At 53.8% G+C, this 17,845-nt stretch overlaps 1 protein-coding gene across 1 annotated transcript in view; it reads right to left on the reverse strand.

The window, feature by feature from the left end:
* The window catches only part of RUNX3 (RUNX family transcription factor 3), a 39,290-nt gene extending 22,317 nt beyond the window's left edge, over nucleotides 1-16,973 (reverse strand). The window contains exons 1-3 of the mRNA XM_064634934.1: nucleotides 16,335-16,973; nucleotides 15,191-15,347; nucleotides 10,508-10,612 (exon numbers count right to left, since the gene is read on the reverse strand). Coding sequence (XP_064491004.1) covers nucleotides 10,508-10,612; nucleotides 15,191-15,347; nucleotides 16,335-16,595 — 523 coding nt within the window. The 5' untranslated portion in view covers nucleotides 16,596-16,973. The remainder of the gene's footprint in view (nucleotides 1-10,507; nucleotides 10,613-15,190; nucleotides 15,348-16,334) is intronic.
* Between the last annotated feature and the right edge of the window lie 872 nt (nucleotides 16,974-17,845).

Here is a 17,845-nt window from a genome sequence, read left to right on the forward strand (position 1 = left end):
CAGGACTGAGCTCCAAGCTCCATCTCCAGAGACTGGCTGGTATGCTGGATAATTACAGCTCCTGACGAGCTTTGCCAGCACGGGCAGCGCAAAGCTGTGAGGAGGAGCCCCAGAGCAACACTACCTGCACAGCACCTTCATCCCCCCTGTAGTGCTGCTCTTCCAAGCCAAAGGAGCAGAGCTCAGCACAGGCTAAGCACAGGCGAGGGGGCTGCCTGCTCCCACATCTGGTTTTGGGATGGGGAGGTTCCCATCCCGCTGCCATCGTCCTCAGATGCTGAGAAGGGCACCGGGGATGTCTCTGCTCGCTCGGTCCCTCTTCTTCCTCCCCTCCCTCCCCCTCTCCCGCTATGGATTGTAGAGTCACTGGAAAGAGTAAGAGAAAATAATGCAAAATCATGTCTAAGCACCTTCCGCTGCAGGATATGATTTATCTGTGGCTGACTGCAGAACAGGTGACTGGGCTCCGGCAGCGGAAGAGAAGGGTCTTAGGAACTAAATTTCATCTCACTCTGAGTCAAATCCTCTTCCTCCCTCTGCCACATCATTAAAGTGATTGGTTGCACTGATAAGCCCTTTCAGGAGGGAGGAACGAGATGTGTCCTGCCCTGACATCTGATGTGATCTTGTGGTTTTGTTTGATAGTTCTGGTCCTTTAGCTGTTATCTCCCCTGAAACGAAACTGGCCTTTTAGCACTGACTATTTTTTTTCCTCTCTCTTTTCCAATCCCTGATCTTTCATTCCGTCCTCCTGAGCTCCCAAATCCTGCCTGAGGGAAGCAGGGCCACATTGTATTAATAACCCTGCAATGTGCAGTCCCTGCTCCTGCAGGACAAATCCTCACCACCAACCTCCTGTGCAGCACCTGCTGCCCACCAGGAATCAGATCTGCTTTATAAACGGAGGCACAAGCAAAATGCTGCTCCTTTGTGAAGGAGCAATGCTCACCAGTGTCCTTGCTGCAACACTCACAAATATTCCTTTTTAGTGCCACTGTGTCCTGTCACCTGCATCCCATCCCAACCCACTCCCTTTGGACCCAGAGGGAATTTTTTTTGCTGTTTATTTGAACAGCACCTGGCACAACCCGGCGCAGAACACACCAACACCCTCCTGGAAGAAACCCTCAATGAAACTCCATTCTCCAAATATCCCCCGTCCACCAGACAATCCTTTTGCCCGATTTAATCTCCTCCAAACACATTATCAATGCCCACTTCTCCGACTTTGGTTTATTTCCAAAGCCAGGACCAGGCATGGCTCTTCCACCCCAGCCGAGAATCGTGCCCTGGGGTTTTCCCGAAGCTTTCAAAAGCAGGAGGTGTTGCAACCAATCCCAACAAAGATTCCTTTGTAGAACGCAAGCAAAAATAATTTCCCTGTCCTGACTCCCAATATTGCTTCACTTAGAAAATATTGGTCATTTTTTTAAGCAAAATTATTTTGAAGTTATTACGCACCAGGCGATTATAAAGGAGAGGAGGAATTTACTATACGTGGCAAATAAAATAATTAGGGGAGTGAATTTACCGGAGCCCATATAATTTTGGTTGCTCTGTTGTTTCTTTTGAGGCAGGATTACAGCCCCGAGCTGTAGCACCAAAGGCACTGGCAATGCAAACCCATTGCTTGGAGGGCAGTCGGGCAGCCTTTGTGCCTGCTCTGCTCTCCCCAGGGAATGCTCCACAGGTCCCTGGCACCTGGGTGTCCCTCGGGACATCCCCATGACCTGCTGAGGAGCAAGTGCATCCCCCGGGGGGCTGAGGGTCTTGCACAGCCCGACCCACAGAACCCAGTGCCGGGCTGCTTTTCTCCCTGAGGGATTTTTATCCGCCCTCCAGGAGCTGAGCCCTGATTCCCCCTCGCTGTGTCCTGGCAGGATTGGCCCCTGAAGGGGTTAACTGGATAGCAGTGCCTATAAGGAATGAGAGGAGGAGGTATTTTAACATAATTGCCTTCCATGCGTGTACCAACAGCGGCCGAACTGCCTCGGCAGAACGCGGTGCCCCGGACGGCCTCGGCAGATACCAAAGGGTGCAGATTTCCCCACTGGGATCAAAACACATTAGTGATGGGAATGCAAACAGAGAAACCCTCCTGTGCAGCAAGTACCGATCTGCAAAGGCTCCTGCATGAGCTGGGGAGCCCCGAGCCTCGCCGGCGTCTCCTCGTCACTCCCACCCCAGGGCCGGCTGCTGCCCCACCGCCTTGGGCATCCTCCACACGCCAGGGGATGCGGGTTCTACCCCCTCCTTTGCCTCCTGCCTGCCCACTCACTGCAGAGGCCCCAGGTTTTGGGGTGTTTGGGGGGTTTTAAGGGATCTGGGAGATGAAGGATGAGATCAAGCGGTGCGTCGTGCCCCACGCGAGCTGCCCGGTGGAACGCCCATTGATGGCACCAATGCTGTGCCACCTCGCCCCAGCCAGCATTTGCTTTCCAATTGTCACCACCCAAAGAGCAAATGGGATCAGGGAAGGGTGGGATGGAGCTGAACAGTCTCTGTGCAGAAGGCACAGGGTGGCTTCAGCTCTCAGACACCATCCATGCAAGTTCCCCATCCCGGGCTCCAACAGCGGCTGGATGGACAGCAGAGAAAACACCACTAAAGCTAAAATATTACAATACCTGGCATTCCCACTGAGGATCTTCCATGCCTGCCTTGTTTCAGGACATGTCAAGGAGCCTAGACTCATCCAAAGTTCTTTTTCTCCTTCAAGGAGGGCCCTTGGCAGGGCTGGATCAGCGCAGGGAGAAGCAGAGACCCCTGAGACCCAAACAGGCTCCCTCCGGCAAAATCTGGAGCACGGTTGGAATTAGCCTGATGTCTCCAAGAGCACCCAAGGACCACCACGGGGAAGCACCAGGGCAGGTCCCTCACCAGCAGGAGCAATGCTGAGGCTCCCAGGTGGGCGTACAGAGTCCATGGAGTCTCTTCAAATCTCCGTCTCAAAGGGCCACAGCGCATCCAGAGCAGAGTTAATAGGGAAGGGAGAAAGTGCCACTCAGGATTTCCTCCTCTTCCTCCCCAGGGAAGGGGACAGGTCTCGAGAAGTGGGAAATCAGCATATTTCAAGCACCAAGTATTAAATTAGAAGAGATTGTAGCAATTTTGCATCGACAAATAACTGTCCAGGAAGTGGGAGGTCATTTATTTATTTAAATGATCTTTGATTGATTTTGTTGCCTTTTTTTTTTTTTCCCCTTATTTTTTCCTTTTTCTTCGCCATTTCCCTTTTATTTTTTTTCTAGTTCCCGGACAATCTGGGAACTGTCTGTGTATTTATTTCTAGCTAAGGACAAGCAGGGGAATAAAACAAAAGACCAGAATAATACCCAAAACTATCACCCCACGGGAGCACTTCAGCACCGAGGCTGCTTTTAATTACAGAAACATCTCAAGCTCCAGTTTTACACAGCCCCACGAGGAGCCTTTTTGCCAAGATAAAGATCTGAAATTGTACAATACTGGCACGACACAGCCCCATCCCGAGTCTCCGTTCGAGCTTCTGAGAAGCACAAGACCCTCCAATAATTTATTCTCTCTTCTCCAAGCACTTGCCAAAGCCATATCAAACCTCTGAGGGTGAAAGGCACAGAAAATACAGGGTGTCTCTGCCTCGAGGTCCCAAAATTGCCTGTAGGAACATAGGAACAGGGGATCATTTTGCCCTTGCTCCTCTTTGGCTCCTGTCCCATAATGCCACCACACTGCCCTGCTCTCTCTTCCTCATCCTCAGCTATTTTAGCCACTGGGTAGATCCCGATTTCCCTGTGTCCCAGGAATGGGAGAGCTGCAAATTTTGTTTCCCCCTCTCCAGATTCATGGAGCTGGTGTCCCAGAGGGCCACGGTGCATCATCCCAAGTGCTCCTGAGCCCTGCAGAGCTCTTCCAACTCTCTGTCTCCTCTCAAAATTGCTTGAAATCAACAAAACCATGAGATGACCTTTTTTTTTTCCCCCTTTGAGGAGAAAGCACAGTGTGGATTTAACACAAATCCTCCCCAGAGCACAGGTCCACGGGACAAAACATCCTGAAATGGGACAGCCACAATCCCCACTGGGCTGGGAGCAGCTTTGCCAGGGGGTTCCCAGCCCTGCCAGAGTGTGGTGGGTGAATTCATGGATCAGCCACTTTTCTGAAAGGTAGCAGGAATGTTTCTGTTTCATATTTTTCTCCTTTTTCCCCCTCAAAATGGTACAAATCAGAGAAGCCCTCAGCGTTACAAGCAACTCCCAAGGAGTCAGAAATCCCTCCAGAGATCACCACTGCTTTTAGGACATCACAACCCAAAACTTAGCGCAGAAATAACCAACTCTGCGAAACATTAAACACAGCATTTAGTAGTTTTGAAGGCATTTAAGCCATTAAAGCATGAAAATGGGACGGTGCTAAAGGAACTGAGTTTGCCCAGGGCTGCTGTATCCCAGGAAAAACAAACAGGAGCCTGGAAGGCTGCACCACAGGGAAGCCCCTGCCACCAAAAATCCCAAATCTGAGCCCTGCTCGACTGTGGAGGGGCTGACTCAGCTCTTCGACCTCGGCTCTGGGCAAAGCTGCTGTTGCCTGCAAATAAACATCCCCAGCACGCTGGGGCTGCAGGGAGTGGGTCTGGGTTGGGGGTCCAGCCTGGCAACAAGCAGAGATGGTGGTGGCTCACATGGGGGGGGACACAGACCACCTCCATGCATGCAACCATCCCAAAATTAAAGCACTGAACCCTCCCAGAGCAGCCTGGAAAACCTGCCTGCTCAGCCTCACAGCCTCTGCCCAAATCTACAGGTCAACTTGGAGGCCGGAATTAGGGAGCACCCGCTTATAGGGGATGCCTGGGATGTCTAGTTGTCAGCATCACATTGGGGTCTCTGTGGAGCTGATTTGGATTAACAGGGTGCAATATTGCACCTCTTTTTCCTTCCCTGAATAAAGCAGGGTTTCAGTTTTGATTTTTTGGGTAGTAAATCTCAGACTCATCTACAGCCATGAGGGACAGGGAGGGTGCAGGGGGGTCACTTGCCTTGCTAGCACGGTGCTGTCCTTCCTTTTACTCTCTGGTCTCAGACTGGAGCATCCACTAAGAATAAATGGGAAAAAAAGACACCTTCTAGTTGAAGGTGTCCCTGCCCATGGCAGGGGGTTGGAACTACGTGATTTTTAGGGTGCCTTCCAACCCGAACCAACCTGTGATTCTACGACAAAACCTCGCGGCACAGAGTCCTCTGAACCCGAGGGAGATGGATTGAGATGAACCTCAAATAAATAAATAAATAAATAAATAAAGTAAGTAAGTAAGTAAGAAAGGTGGTTTGCAGACACACCACGACTCGGGGAGCCAGGGCTGGTGAGGTGCTGGGCGTGGGATGAGAACAGAGATGGAGGTGGTGAGATACAGGGTGTGGGCAGCGGGGCCGAGGTGTGCCCGGGCTGGATGGGGCGGTTCGGGGCCCTGCTTTTGTCACCACGGCTTCCAGATGGGCAGAGGAGCCCCAGCCGGGTCTGTGTCATCCCATGAAGTGCTGATACAACCCTTTCTCCTCCCGGGCTCCCAATCAGCCAACACTGCTGGAAGAGATGTCCCAGCACAGGGCTGGGGGCACCCAGGGCCACAGGCACCTTCTTCCCGCAGTCACCCCAGCACACTGCCATTAACAGAGGCCAAGCCCTCTCCAGGCTGGATTTACAGACAAGAATTTTCCCTTTCCAGTCAATCTTTCTCCCAGTTTTTTGCTTTTTTTTTTTTTTTACATGCTTGAGGCCAAGAGTGCCCAGTGCATGGGGTGCTTAAGGGAAACCAGCACTCAAGACACGGCCTTGTGCCCACCGACTGCCAGCACCCCGGGGACACAGATGCCACAAACACCTCACACAAGGGGGTTTCCACCCTCTGCATGTCCCAAACTCTTCATTTCCCAGCTCAGAGCATGTGGTCAGGCTGGGGCTCGGGGGTGACGTCTCTCGTGGGAGGCAGGGAGGGAAACCCTCACCCAGCTGAGGCTCTCAGAAGTATGAAAGCAAAAAAAAAAAAAAAAAATAGGCTGTTCCTGGAAACAGCTCATTGGTGTGGGAGGTGAGAAGCCTTTCCACCCCCTGGCTACGTGCCGTGCGAGGGGACAGCCGGAGCCTTTTGGGGCAAGAAGCCTTTGGGGAGGGAAAAGCGACCCCAGAGGGTCAGGATGGGGCCCAGCCAGAAAATCCCTGCAGGGACAACATGGTGGGAGAGGGGATATGAAGTGCCCTCACCACAAGCTCCCTTCTCCTGGTCCAAGCCAGCAGATGCTGCAGGATGGGGACACGTTCCTGTCACTTTTTGTGGTGGCACAAAGAGGGGATGTGACTGAAAGCACCAAATCTCTGACGCACACACCAAAAATGAACAGGGCAGGAGACACCAAGAACCTGCTGCTGTGCTGCTGTGGCTGAGCAGGCAACAAGGAGGGACACAGGGATCCTGTGGGGGATCAAATCCTCTTGGTCTCCCTCTGCTCCTCAACACGGTGACCAGGACAGCAGGGATGGGGTGGAAACCAGAAAGAAGGGGTTAAGGGCAAAGGAGATTTAGGAAAGGGGGAGAGAGGTAAAAGAACACTGAATGGCAGCAGGAAAAAAAAAAAAATCAAAGGGGGGGAAAAGCATTTAGAGGGGAAAAAAGACTTTGCACAAGAGTTCCCAGGAGATGGGCAGAAAAGGGGCTGGAGCTGCAAGGGATAGCTGGGAAGAGGAGAGGATAAGTGACAGCAGAGGGGGTGAGAGCAGTGGGAAGGAAAGCAAGGAAAAGGGAAGGGAAAGGGAAGGCAGCCAGCAGGTGGGTGTGATGGGGGAGGCTCTGGAGATGCTCCCATTTACCCAGGAACAGACTAAACATCCCTGTATAGCTTCCAGCTATTCATTTTTCCATGTTCTGCCTGTTGTGGATTATTTTGCAGGCAGCTGTGGATGCGACAGGGCTTTGCACCAGGGCTGCAGCTCTCCAGAGCCGGGCTCTTGCTAAACACAGAGCTGCAGAGAGGGGGGGGGGAAAGAAGGAAATTCCACAGGAAGTTCAAATATTTTATTACTTCCTGTTTGTACAAAGTATGTCAACACTTGGCACCCGCTGTGCTATTTGTTTAGAGCTAAGGTGCCAACTTGACAGAATGTCCTTTTTTCCCCTCCAGATCTAACCCAGAAAGAGCCTGAGCACAGGGAAGAAAGATCTCAGAGCGAGCAGGGCACTCGGAAGGAGACTGTGGGAGACCTTGGAGGGGATGCTCAGCCAAAGCCACCACTTTTACCAGCTCCACACTGGCTGTGGATCCCTCAAAGGAGCATCTTCAACTCCAGGGTCCAGCTCTCCTGGTCCCTCCATCCCAGCTTCACCCCCGGCCCCGTGCTGGGCCCTGCCTGTCACCCGCTCCCCTGCTGTTTCTCACCCATCTCAACCCCATTCCAAACTCCTCAGAAGTTTTTCTGGGCACGGCTTGAGTTAAAAGACTCGCTCAAGGGCTGAGATGAAGCGATGGGACAGGGGTGGAAGATGAATGGGATGCTCGGAGCTGGGGCGTGGAGCTCAGCCGCGTTCCTGGCCCAGAAAACCCCACGAGAACGTTTGCTGGAGGAATTTCACTGCATCTGAGGAGATGATGCCCAGGGCTTTCCCAGGATACCAAGACAAATGGCCAATTCTTTCCACATTAAGGGTGCTTTTTTGCCTGCCCCACCAGCCCCACATCCAGCCTCCAGCCCCGGCCAGCGCTGATCCTGCACGACAGGAGCCAACACACACCACGTCCCACTTGCTTGCAGCCAAGAAAGGGAGAAAAACCCGACTTTTTTTTGCACACACACGCATATAAAAATATATCTACGCACGTGTGTATGTTACAAAGTGTGTGTATAATATATACACACATAAAGTTTGCAATTCCTTCTGCCAGCTCTCTCCTCGCAGAGACAAACAAGGGAGAGAGCGGCACAAGCCATGGTGTTTGGCCAAAGGTGGGGATTACCAGGGCTGTACCAGCTCCAAATGCCACCTGGGGAGCCAGGTGGGTGCTGGCACACAGGGGTGCTGTGCCAGAGAGCCACCCAGTGGCAGGTGAACCAGGAAAACCACGCCGGCTTTCCAGGAGTGAGCCTGGATCATTTCACAGCTGGTAATTTCCACAGCAAGGGCTCCTGCACAGGACTGCAGGGAGGGAAGGGCAAGGGGCATTATTTAAATATATTTTTTTTTAAATTTCGTGTTCATCAGAAACTGCAAACCGAAGGCTGGCCAAAAAAAAAAAAAAAGAGATTTTTATTATTATTTTTTATTCCAGTGCAAGGCACTGGATTTTCATCAATGATGAATTTAAGCCCCAGGTCAAACCGGGAGTCAAAATATGACCTTTACTGGCAACAAATCTATGATCATCTGAAACAAATTCCAAAAAAACCACAGCTTGAGTCTAAACTTCTTCAATCAGCAATTTATGGGCTGGGAGGGTGATGCAGGGATGGGGGAGAGATCAACCTTTGGGGTCCACACAAGGCAAGGGCATAAGCAGCAAATAAACACCACGCAGATCTCCTCAAGGAGCCGGCACTGCCAGCACGTTTTGAGGTCCAAAAGTCATTTAAAAAAAAAAAATAAATTAAAAAAAGCAAAAAACTGCTGACCTTGCACCCGGGCCGGGTCCCAGGGAAGGCATCCCTCGGGCACACCGAGCCAGAGCCAGGACAAGCCGCTCCATCCTCGGCTTTTGCCTAATTCTGCCAGACAAAGGCACGGCCCCAGGACAAAGCAGCACAGGGTGAATGTGCCCTCGGCTCGGCCCCCCCCCCCAGCTCCCTGCCCGGCCACGGAGCCTCCCCCTCCATATCAGAAAATTTAAATTAAAGCTGGGGAGCTCTGGGGAGGGATGTTGAAATCCAGGAGGAGCAGGTGTGATTCACAGGGGTTTGGCGAGCGCTGGCTATTGGTGAAGTCAAACCAAACGCTAAGAGTAGTAACTATCTCACCTTGTATTATTATTTATGTATTCCTGATGATTATTATTATTATTATTATTAGAAAGGCGATCTGATGCAGCTGATAAGGGGCTGAGCCAGGAGTCAGGAGACCTGGTTTCTATTCCTGACCTGGAATAGTTGTGAAATTCCCTGCCCAGCCCCTGCCTGCTTTCCCCTCCCAGCCCCAGGCTCAACCCACCACGACCCACGGGTGCTGATGGCTGCAAACCCACACCAGGGACCTGCCTTGTGTTTCTGGCTTAAAAAAAAAAAAACAACAAACCCACAACTGAATTCCAGCTTGGTAAATCCAGCCAGCAGCTCGACAGGCTCCCATAAAGCCACTCACGCTCCGAAATAAAAATGAAGGGGGAAGAAAACCCAACAAACCCCGATGCAAATCAAACCCCCTCGCCGAGGTAACAGCCTCCACCTGGCCTGACATCAAGGGGCACTGATGGCCCAACGACAGCATCAACAGAAAATATTTTCTGAGGCATATTTAGAAGGATCAAACCGTTTCCCTTCAATGTGGGCACTGACAGCTTCACACGCAAGGGGAACAAACTCAGCTTTATAGTCCCTGGGGTGGTGCTGAGCCAGCAGGAAGGCAAAGCCAGAGCCTGAAGCCAGAGATGAAGCCCCCAGGGACGAGATCCCACCACGCAGGGGGTCCCACAGAGCAAATAATACTCATGGCAAGAGGAAACTCCTCCAGCCAACAGCTCCAGAGCATTTCCCCGCACTCCTGGGATCGCTGGGAAGGCCAAGGTGAGCTCAAACCAACCCGACGCCGAAAACCAACCCAGCGAGGGCGACTCACAGAGCCTCCCTCAACCACGAGGCACCATCCTGCACCCGGGAGAGCCTCCTCCACCAGAACACAGACGCTTCTGCGGTCGCCCCGTGCCTTTGGTTTTCTCCAGCAGCTCAGCCCCCGGCCGCCGGCGCTGCCAGCCCCAGCCTTTGACGGCCCGAAAGCGAAACCACCACCAACCAAAGGGGAAGGTGCTCTCCGACAGACAGGCAAATACGAGCTCAGCACGGAGGGAACCTGCGACCATTTTTAGTTTAAAAAGCAGCAATCAGCCAATGAAGCCGAGCAAGGCACCTCTGGCTCCACAACCGCCCCCCAGCACACCCTGTGCGGCGCCAGGTCGGAGCCTTTTGTGTTTTTGCTGTTGGAGCTCAGAGCATTTCCCCAACATCCCAACCCGGGGCTGTAAAACTATCCCTCTGAATGGGTTATGGAGCACAATGAGGAGCTGTAAAACCATCCCTCCCAGATGGGATATGGAGCACAGAGAGAGCAAGAGGCAGGGAAGGACACACACCACGCTCTGCGGTGCCGAGAAAGTCCAAGGAGCCAAGCTGTGCCCGCTGCTTTGGCTCCCTTGGCCACACCAACACTCTCCTTGGCTACATGTGCTGCCCCAGCTGGCTCTGTGTCCTGCATCCTTTGGCCACGGAGCGCTCGGCCCCCTGCATCCCCCCTCCCCACACTCCTCAGTGCTGCCAAACAAAACACATCACTTACTTCGTGGCTCCCGGGGTCCATCTACGGTCACTTTGATGGCTCGGTGATAGGTGGCGACTTGGGTGGGGTTGGTGAACACGGTGATGGTCAGGGTGAAGCTTTTTCCTAAGGAGGGTGGCGGGGAGGAAAGAAAAAAAAACAAAACAACAGGAGAAATGAGGATATTCACATGGGTGGGTTCAGCTCAGGGGGGAAAGAAAGGCTCCTGCCAGAGCAGGCTCAGACACAAATATCCACATCCACGGAACTCCAACACACACATCATTTAATTTTATGAGACGTTATTGCCGAGGCACAAAGCTCGGCCGGCTCCCGCTGGGGCTCAGCTGGCTGCAGCAGGGAGAGGCTTGGACCCGGTTCAGAGCGGGAGCCAGGACCTTCCTGGATGGAAAAGTCACTTGTCCCCACCTCCCCTGCCCTGTCCCCATATCGACCCCTCCACCCACAGCAGCTTCCTGGTGCTTTCCCGCTCAGATGCTTCCCCTTTTCCTGTGGGAATCTGGCCCTGAAATGCAGCACTGGATGTAGGATCCCCTCTGTGAAGGGATCCTGGTATGCATGGGGTGCTCCTGCCAGAACAAGCTGGTGAGGTGGCATCAGTCTGCAGGTCTGCAGGGGAATCCATGGCCTTGGCCCTGTGGATGTACCTCTGCAGGGAGGTTTGGAGGGGAGCTGAGCTAGACCTCGGCCATATGGACACCCGTGGCCCGAAAATGGCCCAAAAATAGGAAACTACAAAATGAGAACTGAATCTGGTCAGCTTTGGCCACCAGCTTTGGCCACTAGACAGGCAGCCCTGCTGGCTGTGGGGACTGTCCTCCTCTCCCAGCAGGAACCTGAGTGAAAAGCTCCTGGGAGCCAAGAAAACAAGTGCCCCCCTTGCCCCAGCAGAACAAGGTTCCATCCACAGCCTGAAAACACCTTTAGCATCAGGGAGGGTGTTATCACACCTGCACCCTGGGCCCACCCTGACCCCAAACCCTTCATCTCCCACAGCTTTGGCATCCTCATCCCAGCCCCTCTGTCCTCTCCTTGCCTGACTGTGGTGCTGTCTCCCACTCCATATCCAGCCCGTGGGGAGGCTGTGGGAGAGCAGAGTTCTCTGCAGGAAGGGCCTCTGCTCTCCTGCAACCTCCCCAGATTCAGGAATCACTGGGGTAAAACAGGGAGGCTGCACAAACAACTCTAAACAACACCCCAAGAGCAATCCCTGTGGCATTTCAAAAGTATCAGGTATTTCAGAAGCCTAAACCCCAGCAGGGTATAAGACATAAACCTCCATGCAATGGATTTCTGCTCCTCCAGCCTTCATTCCACAAATAAATACAGTAGGAAGCCATCTCCTTTCCCTTTTCCCCTTAAAGGATCAGGGGTTTTCAGATCCTGACCATCATCTATCTACAGAGCTGAACCCAAGAATACCCCTAACCAAACAAAACAGCATTTATACAGCTAGAAGGAAAAAAGGAAAAAAAAAAGGAGTAAACTGAAAAAATGCAGTTATCTCCCCTGGAGAACATCCTGCAATTCTCCCAGGTGGGAGAGTTCCTCTGTGGGAGCATGGAAGTGGAGGGAATGCCGGCTTGAAAGCCGACAGCAAGCACGAATCCACACCTCACCTCGGCTTTCAAACCAGCACTAAACAACACACAAACCTGCAGCTCATTTTCTGCACCAAAAGAAGCATTTGGGAGGGTTAAAAAAAAAAAATAAAAATTTAAAAAAAAAATATATATAATGATATAATTTTAATCCCCAGGGATACGGTCGTGCTGCCAACCTGCGCGGACGAGCCGAGCCGCCGCAGCCTGCGGAGCTCGGAGCCTCCCGGCGCCTGCACGGCCACGGCAAAAACAACCAGCACCGGGGGATTGCTCGGCAAAGCATCTGCAGAACCAGAGTGCAGGATGAGGAGCACCAGGAGGAATCATTTGGGAAATTCTGCGGGAGGACAGGGAAGGGTTTGCAGGCAGCGTGTGGGCAAATCCAGCCGGTGAGACGCGAAACACCCCAGAGCTGAGCCCGGCAGCTCCGTGCCCAGCTCCCTACCACAGCTGGCTTATTTTATTTATTATTATTATTATTATTATTATCATTTCAAATTTTTTTGTTCTCCATGTGAAAGAACCTCCCTGCTTTTCAGGGAGGATGGAGCACGGAGCCAGCCAGAGCCAGTCTCGCATCTCTTCACCAGCTCTCAAAAACCCGCCCGTGAATCGAAAATGACAATTATTACTTAGCATCATTTTTACTCATTTCCCGCCTTCTCAGGAAGCCAGGCCGAGGTTGCTCGTTCCCACCGTGCCCCAGCTTTGCTGGCTAAGGCTGGATCCCAGCTCCTGGGTGGGTTTGGGAGCACCCACAGCTCCGTGGGATGCTCCGGGGGGATATTCCAGCAGGGAGAGCAGGCACGGGGTGCACAGGGCTCGCAGCACCACGCCGGCCTCAGCTTTCATTTTATACAGTCTGAGCAGAAAAGGGCTGATTTCCTTTTTTTAGAGCAAAGCATAAAATCTGGTAAACTGGTCATTCTCCCCACTTTGTCATGGAGATGGGAATTCGGGTTTTTCTGGAGGGGTTAGGACTGGCTCTTCCCAGCTCACAGCGTCGGGGAATAATCCCAGACACCTTAACACTAAAAATACCCAATTCTGAACCATTTCAAGCTATGTTTTCAAAACAAGAGCTTGGCTGCTGCTGGTTTTCCAGGCTCCTGCAGCTCAGGCACACGGACAGGCTGGATGGGGGGTGTTTCTGGGTGCACACGTCCTCCCTTTGGATTTCCACAAACGTTTGTACACACACAGCCCCGCTGCAGCAAAATATTCTGTGGTGAATCCAGATTTCTGCCAGAATAAAGGAAACCAGCACCAGGCTGACAGAGGCTGAGCTGAGCAAGGGAAGGAGAGTGTGACACCCGGAATAAAAATTCAGTAGGAACGATTTTTCCACACTAAGTTGGTTTGAGAGAGCCCCGTGCCGGGAAAGCACGGCTGGACACGGGGAACTAAATCCACACTCCACGCTGGGAGAAAACCCCACTGTGCTGCCTTCACACCAGCCCCAGGGAGCCCTGATGGGATTGTTTCTCTGTGAATATTACAAAGCCTCATCCCACAAGAATATGTAAAAACAAAACAAAACAAAAATTAAAATAACAAGCACTTGAGTTCCACCCGTTAGAGGCAGCGGAGGTGTTTCCACTGCTGTAATGAGCATTTGTCAGGACTCTGCCCGAGGAAGGAGATTATTCACCCAAGGGCTTTCTGAGACTAAACTACTGTTAATTCAGAGCTTGGGAGTGCAGAGGAAGCAAGTTAATAATGAATTCAAGAGTCAAGCTGAGATTGGGTTGCATTCAGTTTGGAAATTTGTGCAGGGATGAAAAAAAAAAAAAAACCAACCAGAAAGAAAAGAGCCTAAGAGAATAATTGATTACAGAAATGAAAGCTTAATTCATAAAAGAAAAACATTTTCCATCCATCAACCTGCAACCAGTTAAGTGGAGAGTTTTAAAGAAACTGCAACATGGAGAAGGAGCCAACAGGAAAAAGGAAATGTATGAAAGAATGTAAACTATTCAAGTTTCATAAAGAGGAACAAGTAAACAGCTATTACATGCAAATAATTCCTAACATCACTGCTTTTAATTAATGCAAAGAAGTCAAAATATATCTGACACTGTGTGTATACATTTGAAGCCTTTGAGAAAATGCTGCCATATGGCCATTAAAATATAGTGTTCTTATTTTGGTTTAAATGAAGAATTAAGTGCCTCGGTCTGCAGTATTTATTGGTGATGAAATGCTGAAATTCTGTTTACACCCTCTGAAATTCAGGTACAGGGAGGGATGCACGGAAGGAGGGCTCTGTGTTTAATATTTCCAGGGGATTTATTTCCCTCTGCTGCAGTGGCACAGCCTGATTCGTTTTGAAAAACCCAGAAAGCTGAATTTCTGTCTCCCTTTTCCACGCGACGAGCGCGGAGAAAGTGCGCAAAAAACCCCCCCCAGAGCACCCCCAGCTCCCCGCGGAGCAGAGCCTGCTGTACCCTCACCTGCTGCCAGCCCGGCAGGCCGAGCTCTGGGTTATTTTTAAACACTCGATTTTCACTATTTAAAAACGAGCCGCCAAGTGGGTTTTGCCCCTGAGCACATTTCGCTGTGGAGGGGAGGCACCGAGCACACAGCGCTGCCTCCTGCACCCTGCTGAGGAGAGAAACCGGGGAGGATTTGGGCTCGGGCTGCCTCGGTTCTATTTATGTATTTATTTACTAATATTTATGTATATTTAGATGTGTATTTAAAATTTTTTTCGCCCTCGCATCGCCCATAGCCGACCCCGGGGAGGAGCGAGGCAGAACTGCCGGCGGTGCTGGGGCTGCTCCCGCATCCCTCCCTCATCCTTCCTGCATCCCTCCCATCGCTCGGGAACCACTTTAGGGCTGAGGGGATTCTCCTGCCTGGCCCGCGCCAACGAAACCACCGTTAAAACCAAAAGAGAATACAGAATAAAATGAAATCATAAAATAAACGTATAAAATAAAAACTTAAAATACAATAAAAATAATAAAATAAAATAGCAAAAAAAAAAAAAAGCAACATTTTTTCTTTTTTCTTTCTTTTTTTTTTCCCCTCTAAAAAGCCAAATAAAAAGGCCAACCATTTCCTGGCCGGTACCTACCCCTGCCGCTTCTCCCAACAAATCTGAGGTCGTTAAATCTTGCTACTTGGTTTTTCATCACGGCGGAGGCGTTGCGCAGCTCCGCCGAGTAATTTTCGTCGTTCCCCGCCATCACCGTGACCACGGTCCCATCGGGAACATCTCCGAGGGCTACGACCTAGGGCAGGGCCAGAGGATTTTAAGCTAAAATTAACCTAGATCGAACCCAACCTGCCCTACGCCCCCGCCCCCCCCAAATCTCCACAAAAAAAACCCCAAAGCAAAACCAAAAGCAATCCGAGCCCCCGAGGAAGGCTGAAAAATCGGAGGGGGAAGGGGAAAATGAGCTAAAAAAAGGGTTAAAAGCAGAAAGGGGTTCCGCGGGGAAGGGGCAAAGGGGGGGTCAGGCCCCGTCTGAGGGGTTCGTGGCTTTATTTTGTTGGATTCGGGGAAAAAAAAAATAAAGCGCCGCCGAGCGCGGGGCTGCCCCGACCGAGGCCCCGGAGCTCCGCGCCCGGCCCGGGGAGGCGCCGGGAGCCGGCCCGGCTGGCGGAGAAGGGCCCCCCCTGCTCAGGGAGCAGCGCTCGGAGCTCCCGGTGCCGGGATGGTCGGGGGGAAACCCGGTTTAGACCCCCCCTCACCCTGCCGGGCACCCCGGGACTCCGCTGCCGTCCTGCCCGGCTCCCCTCGCCGCTCCTCCGGCAGGTTTTCGGCTCCCCCGGCCAGCCCCGTTCCCCCGCGGGTGCAGCGGGGGATGCCCGGCCCGGGCGTGCCCCATCGGGTCGCCCCGTCCCGCGAACGGGGGATCCCGGGCAGCGCAACCCGGTGCCGGGGCTTCGGCTCTTCGCTTTCCTTTTTTTTTTTTTTTTTTTGGCAGATTAGATCTCCCTTCCCTGCCTCGCTCTCCCTCTCCCAGGAAAGTAATTAACCTCCGTCTCATTAAACTTCAAAGTTGCCTGAGAGCTCCTAACTGTACGGAATATCTAAGATGCTGTGACCGCGGGGCAATGCGGAGACTTGATTAAAAATAATAAACCGGGCTATTTGATTAAAAATAATAACCCGCGCTCCCTCGGCGGTGATGTCAGGAGCGATTTTTAAGCGAAAGGGAGCGGGAGGAAAAAGGGGCGAGCGGGTCGCGAGCCGTCGGAGCCCCCCGACTCACCTTGAAGGCGACGGGCAGCGTCTTGTTGCACCTCCAGTGGGACGGCAGGACGGAGCACAAGAAGTTGGGGCTGTCGGTGCGCACCAGCTCTCCGGCGTGGTCGGCCAGTACATCCACGACGGAGCGGACCTCGGGCCGAGCGCGGGCGCCCGGCGCGGGGGCCCCCAGCGCCCCGCTGTTCTCTCCCATCTTGCCGCAGGGGAAGGCCGTGGAGGGGGGTGTGAAGCGCCTGCTGGTGCTCGGGTCTACGGGAATACGCATCACAACGGCGGGCGTCAGGGAGCCGCCGCGGCCCGGGGGGGACGACGAGGAGGAGTCCGGCTGCGGCGGGGCAGCGGCGGGGGCAGCGGCGGCAGAGCCCCGCGCTGCCTCGCTCCGTGCCGGCACACCGCCGTCCTCGGCGGAGGGGGAGAGCGGTGCGGGCTCTGTCGGCTCCCGCGCGGCGCCGGGGCTCGTCCCCGGTGGGTTGGCTGCGGTGGGTCCCGCCCGGAGCCCCGGCACAGCCTCGTCCCGCACCCCGCTCCCAAGTTGCCGCCGCGCCGCCCGGTACCGTATTTACTGCCGGTGCCGCGGGGGGGCGGGACGCGCCCTGATTGACGGGGCGCCCCGCCAATGGGGAGCCGGCGGGAGACCCCTGGCCCCGCCCATCGCAAGGCTCCCGCGGGGATAGGGGCGTGGTCACCACGAAAGGGGAGTGGTTAATACTGAAAGGAGGCGTGGCCTCCATGAAAAGAGGCGTGGGCTCGGGGAGGACACGCCCCCGCACGTCGGGGCCCCGGTGGGGTCTGGCGGCCGCCGGGGCAGGTTTTGGGGTGCGGTGGGGCCGGTTTGGGGCCGCAGCCGCGGCAGCGCACAGCGGCTGCAGATCGAGCACGTCCCCCGGCCCCCCAGCGCTCCCGCGGCCCCCGCGTGGGCTCGGCCGTGGCGGGACGGGGGAGCCGCCGGGGACCGCCGGGGACCACCGCCGGAGGAGGTTCACCCCATGGCCTGCTCTGAAAATCGCGGCTGCCCGACCTCCGCCCGTCGTACTCCCCAAAATTGAGAGCCGCCTCGATTCCCGGCAGTCCCGCGGCGCCCGCAGCGCCCGCGGCGGCTCCCCCGGGGCTGCGGCTGCGGGCAGGGCCGGCGGCTCCGGCCGGAATCGTTGGCGAGAAAATTCGCGGCGAAGCCACCGGTGCTGCGGGAACACAACGAAGGCGGCTGCCCGAACCACCGGGGCGGAGGTGGAGGTTCCTCTGCCCGTCCTGCCCGGCTGTTCCCCGGGGTTGAGCTCAGCCTGATGCTGTTTGGGCACCGGGACGGCCCGTCGAGAGCGGAGCCGGCCGGGCCGCAGCGTTCCCGGCTCCGCGCTGCACGGTGCAAAACGCAAATCTCCTTAAAAACAAACCAAAATAAACCCCAACACCAAAAAACACCTTCTTTTTCCAGAACTCCCTCCACGAAGTAATGAACCGTTTTCCCCCGCAAGCCGCGGTGCCCGGAGGAGCGAGCCCGGGCCGGGCTCCGCAATA

This window comes from Pseudopipra pipra, chromosome 24, assembly GCF_036250125.1.
Source record: "Pseudopipra pipra isolate bDixPip1 chromosome 24, bDixPip1.hap1, whole genome shotgun sequence".
Taxonomy (NCBI): Eukaryota; Metazoa; Chordata; class Aves; order Passeriformes; family Pipridae; genus Pseudopipra; species Pseudopipra pipra.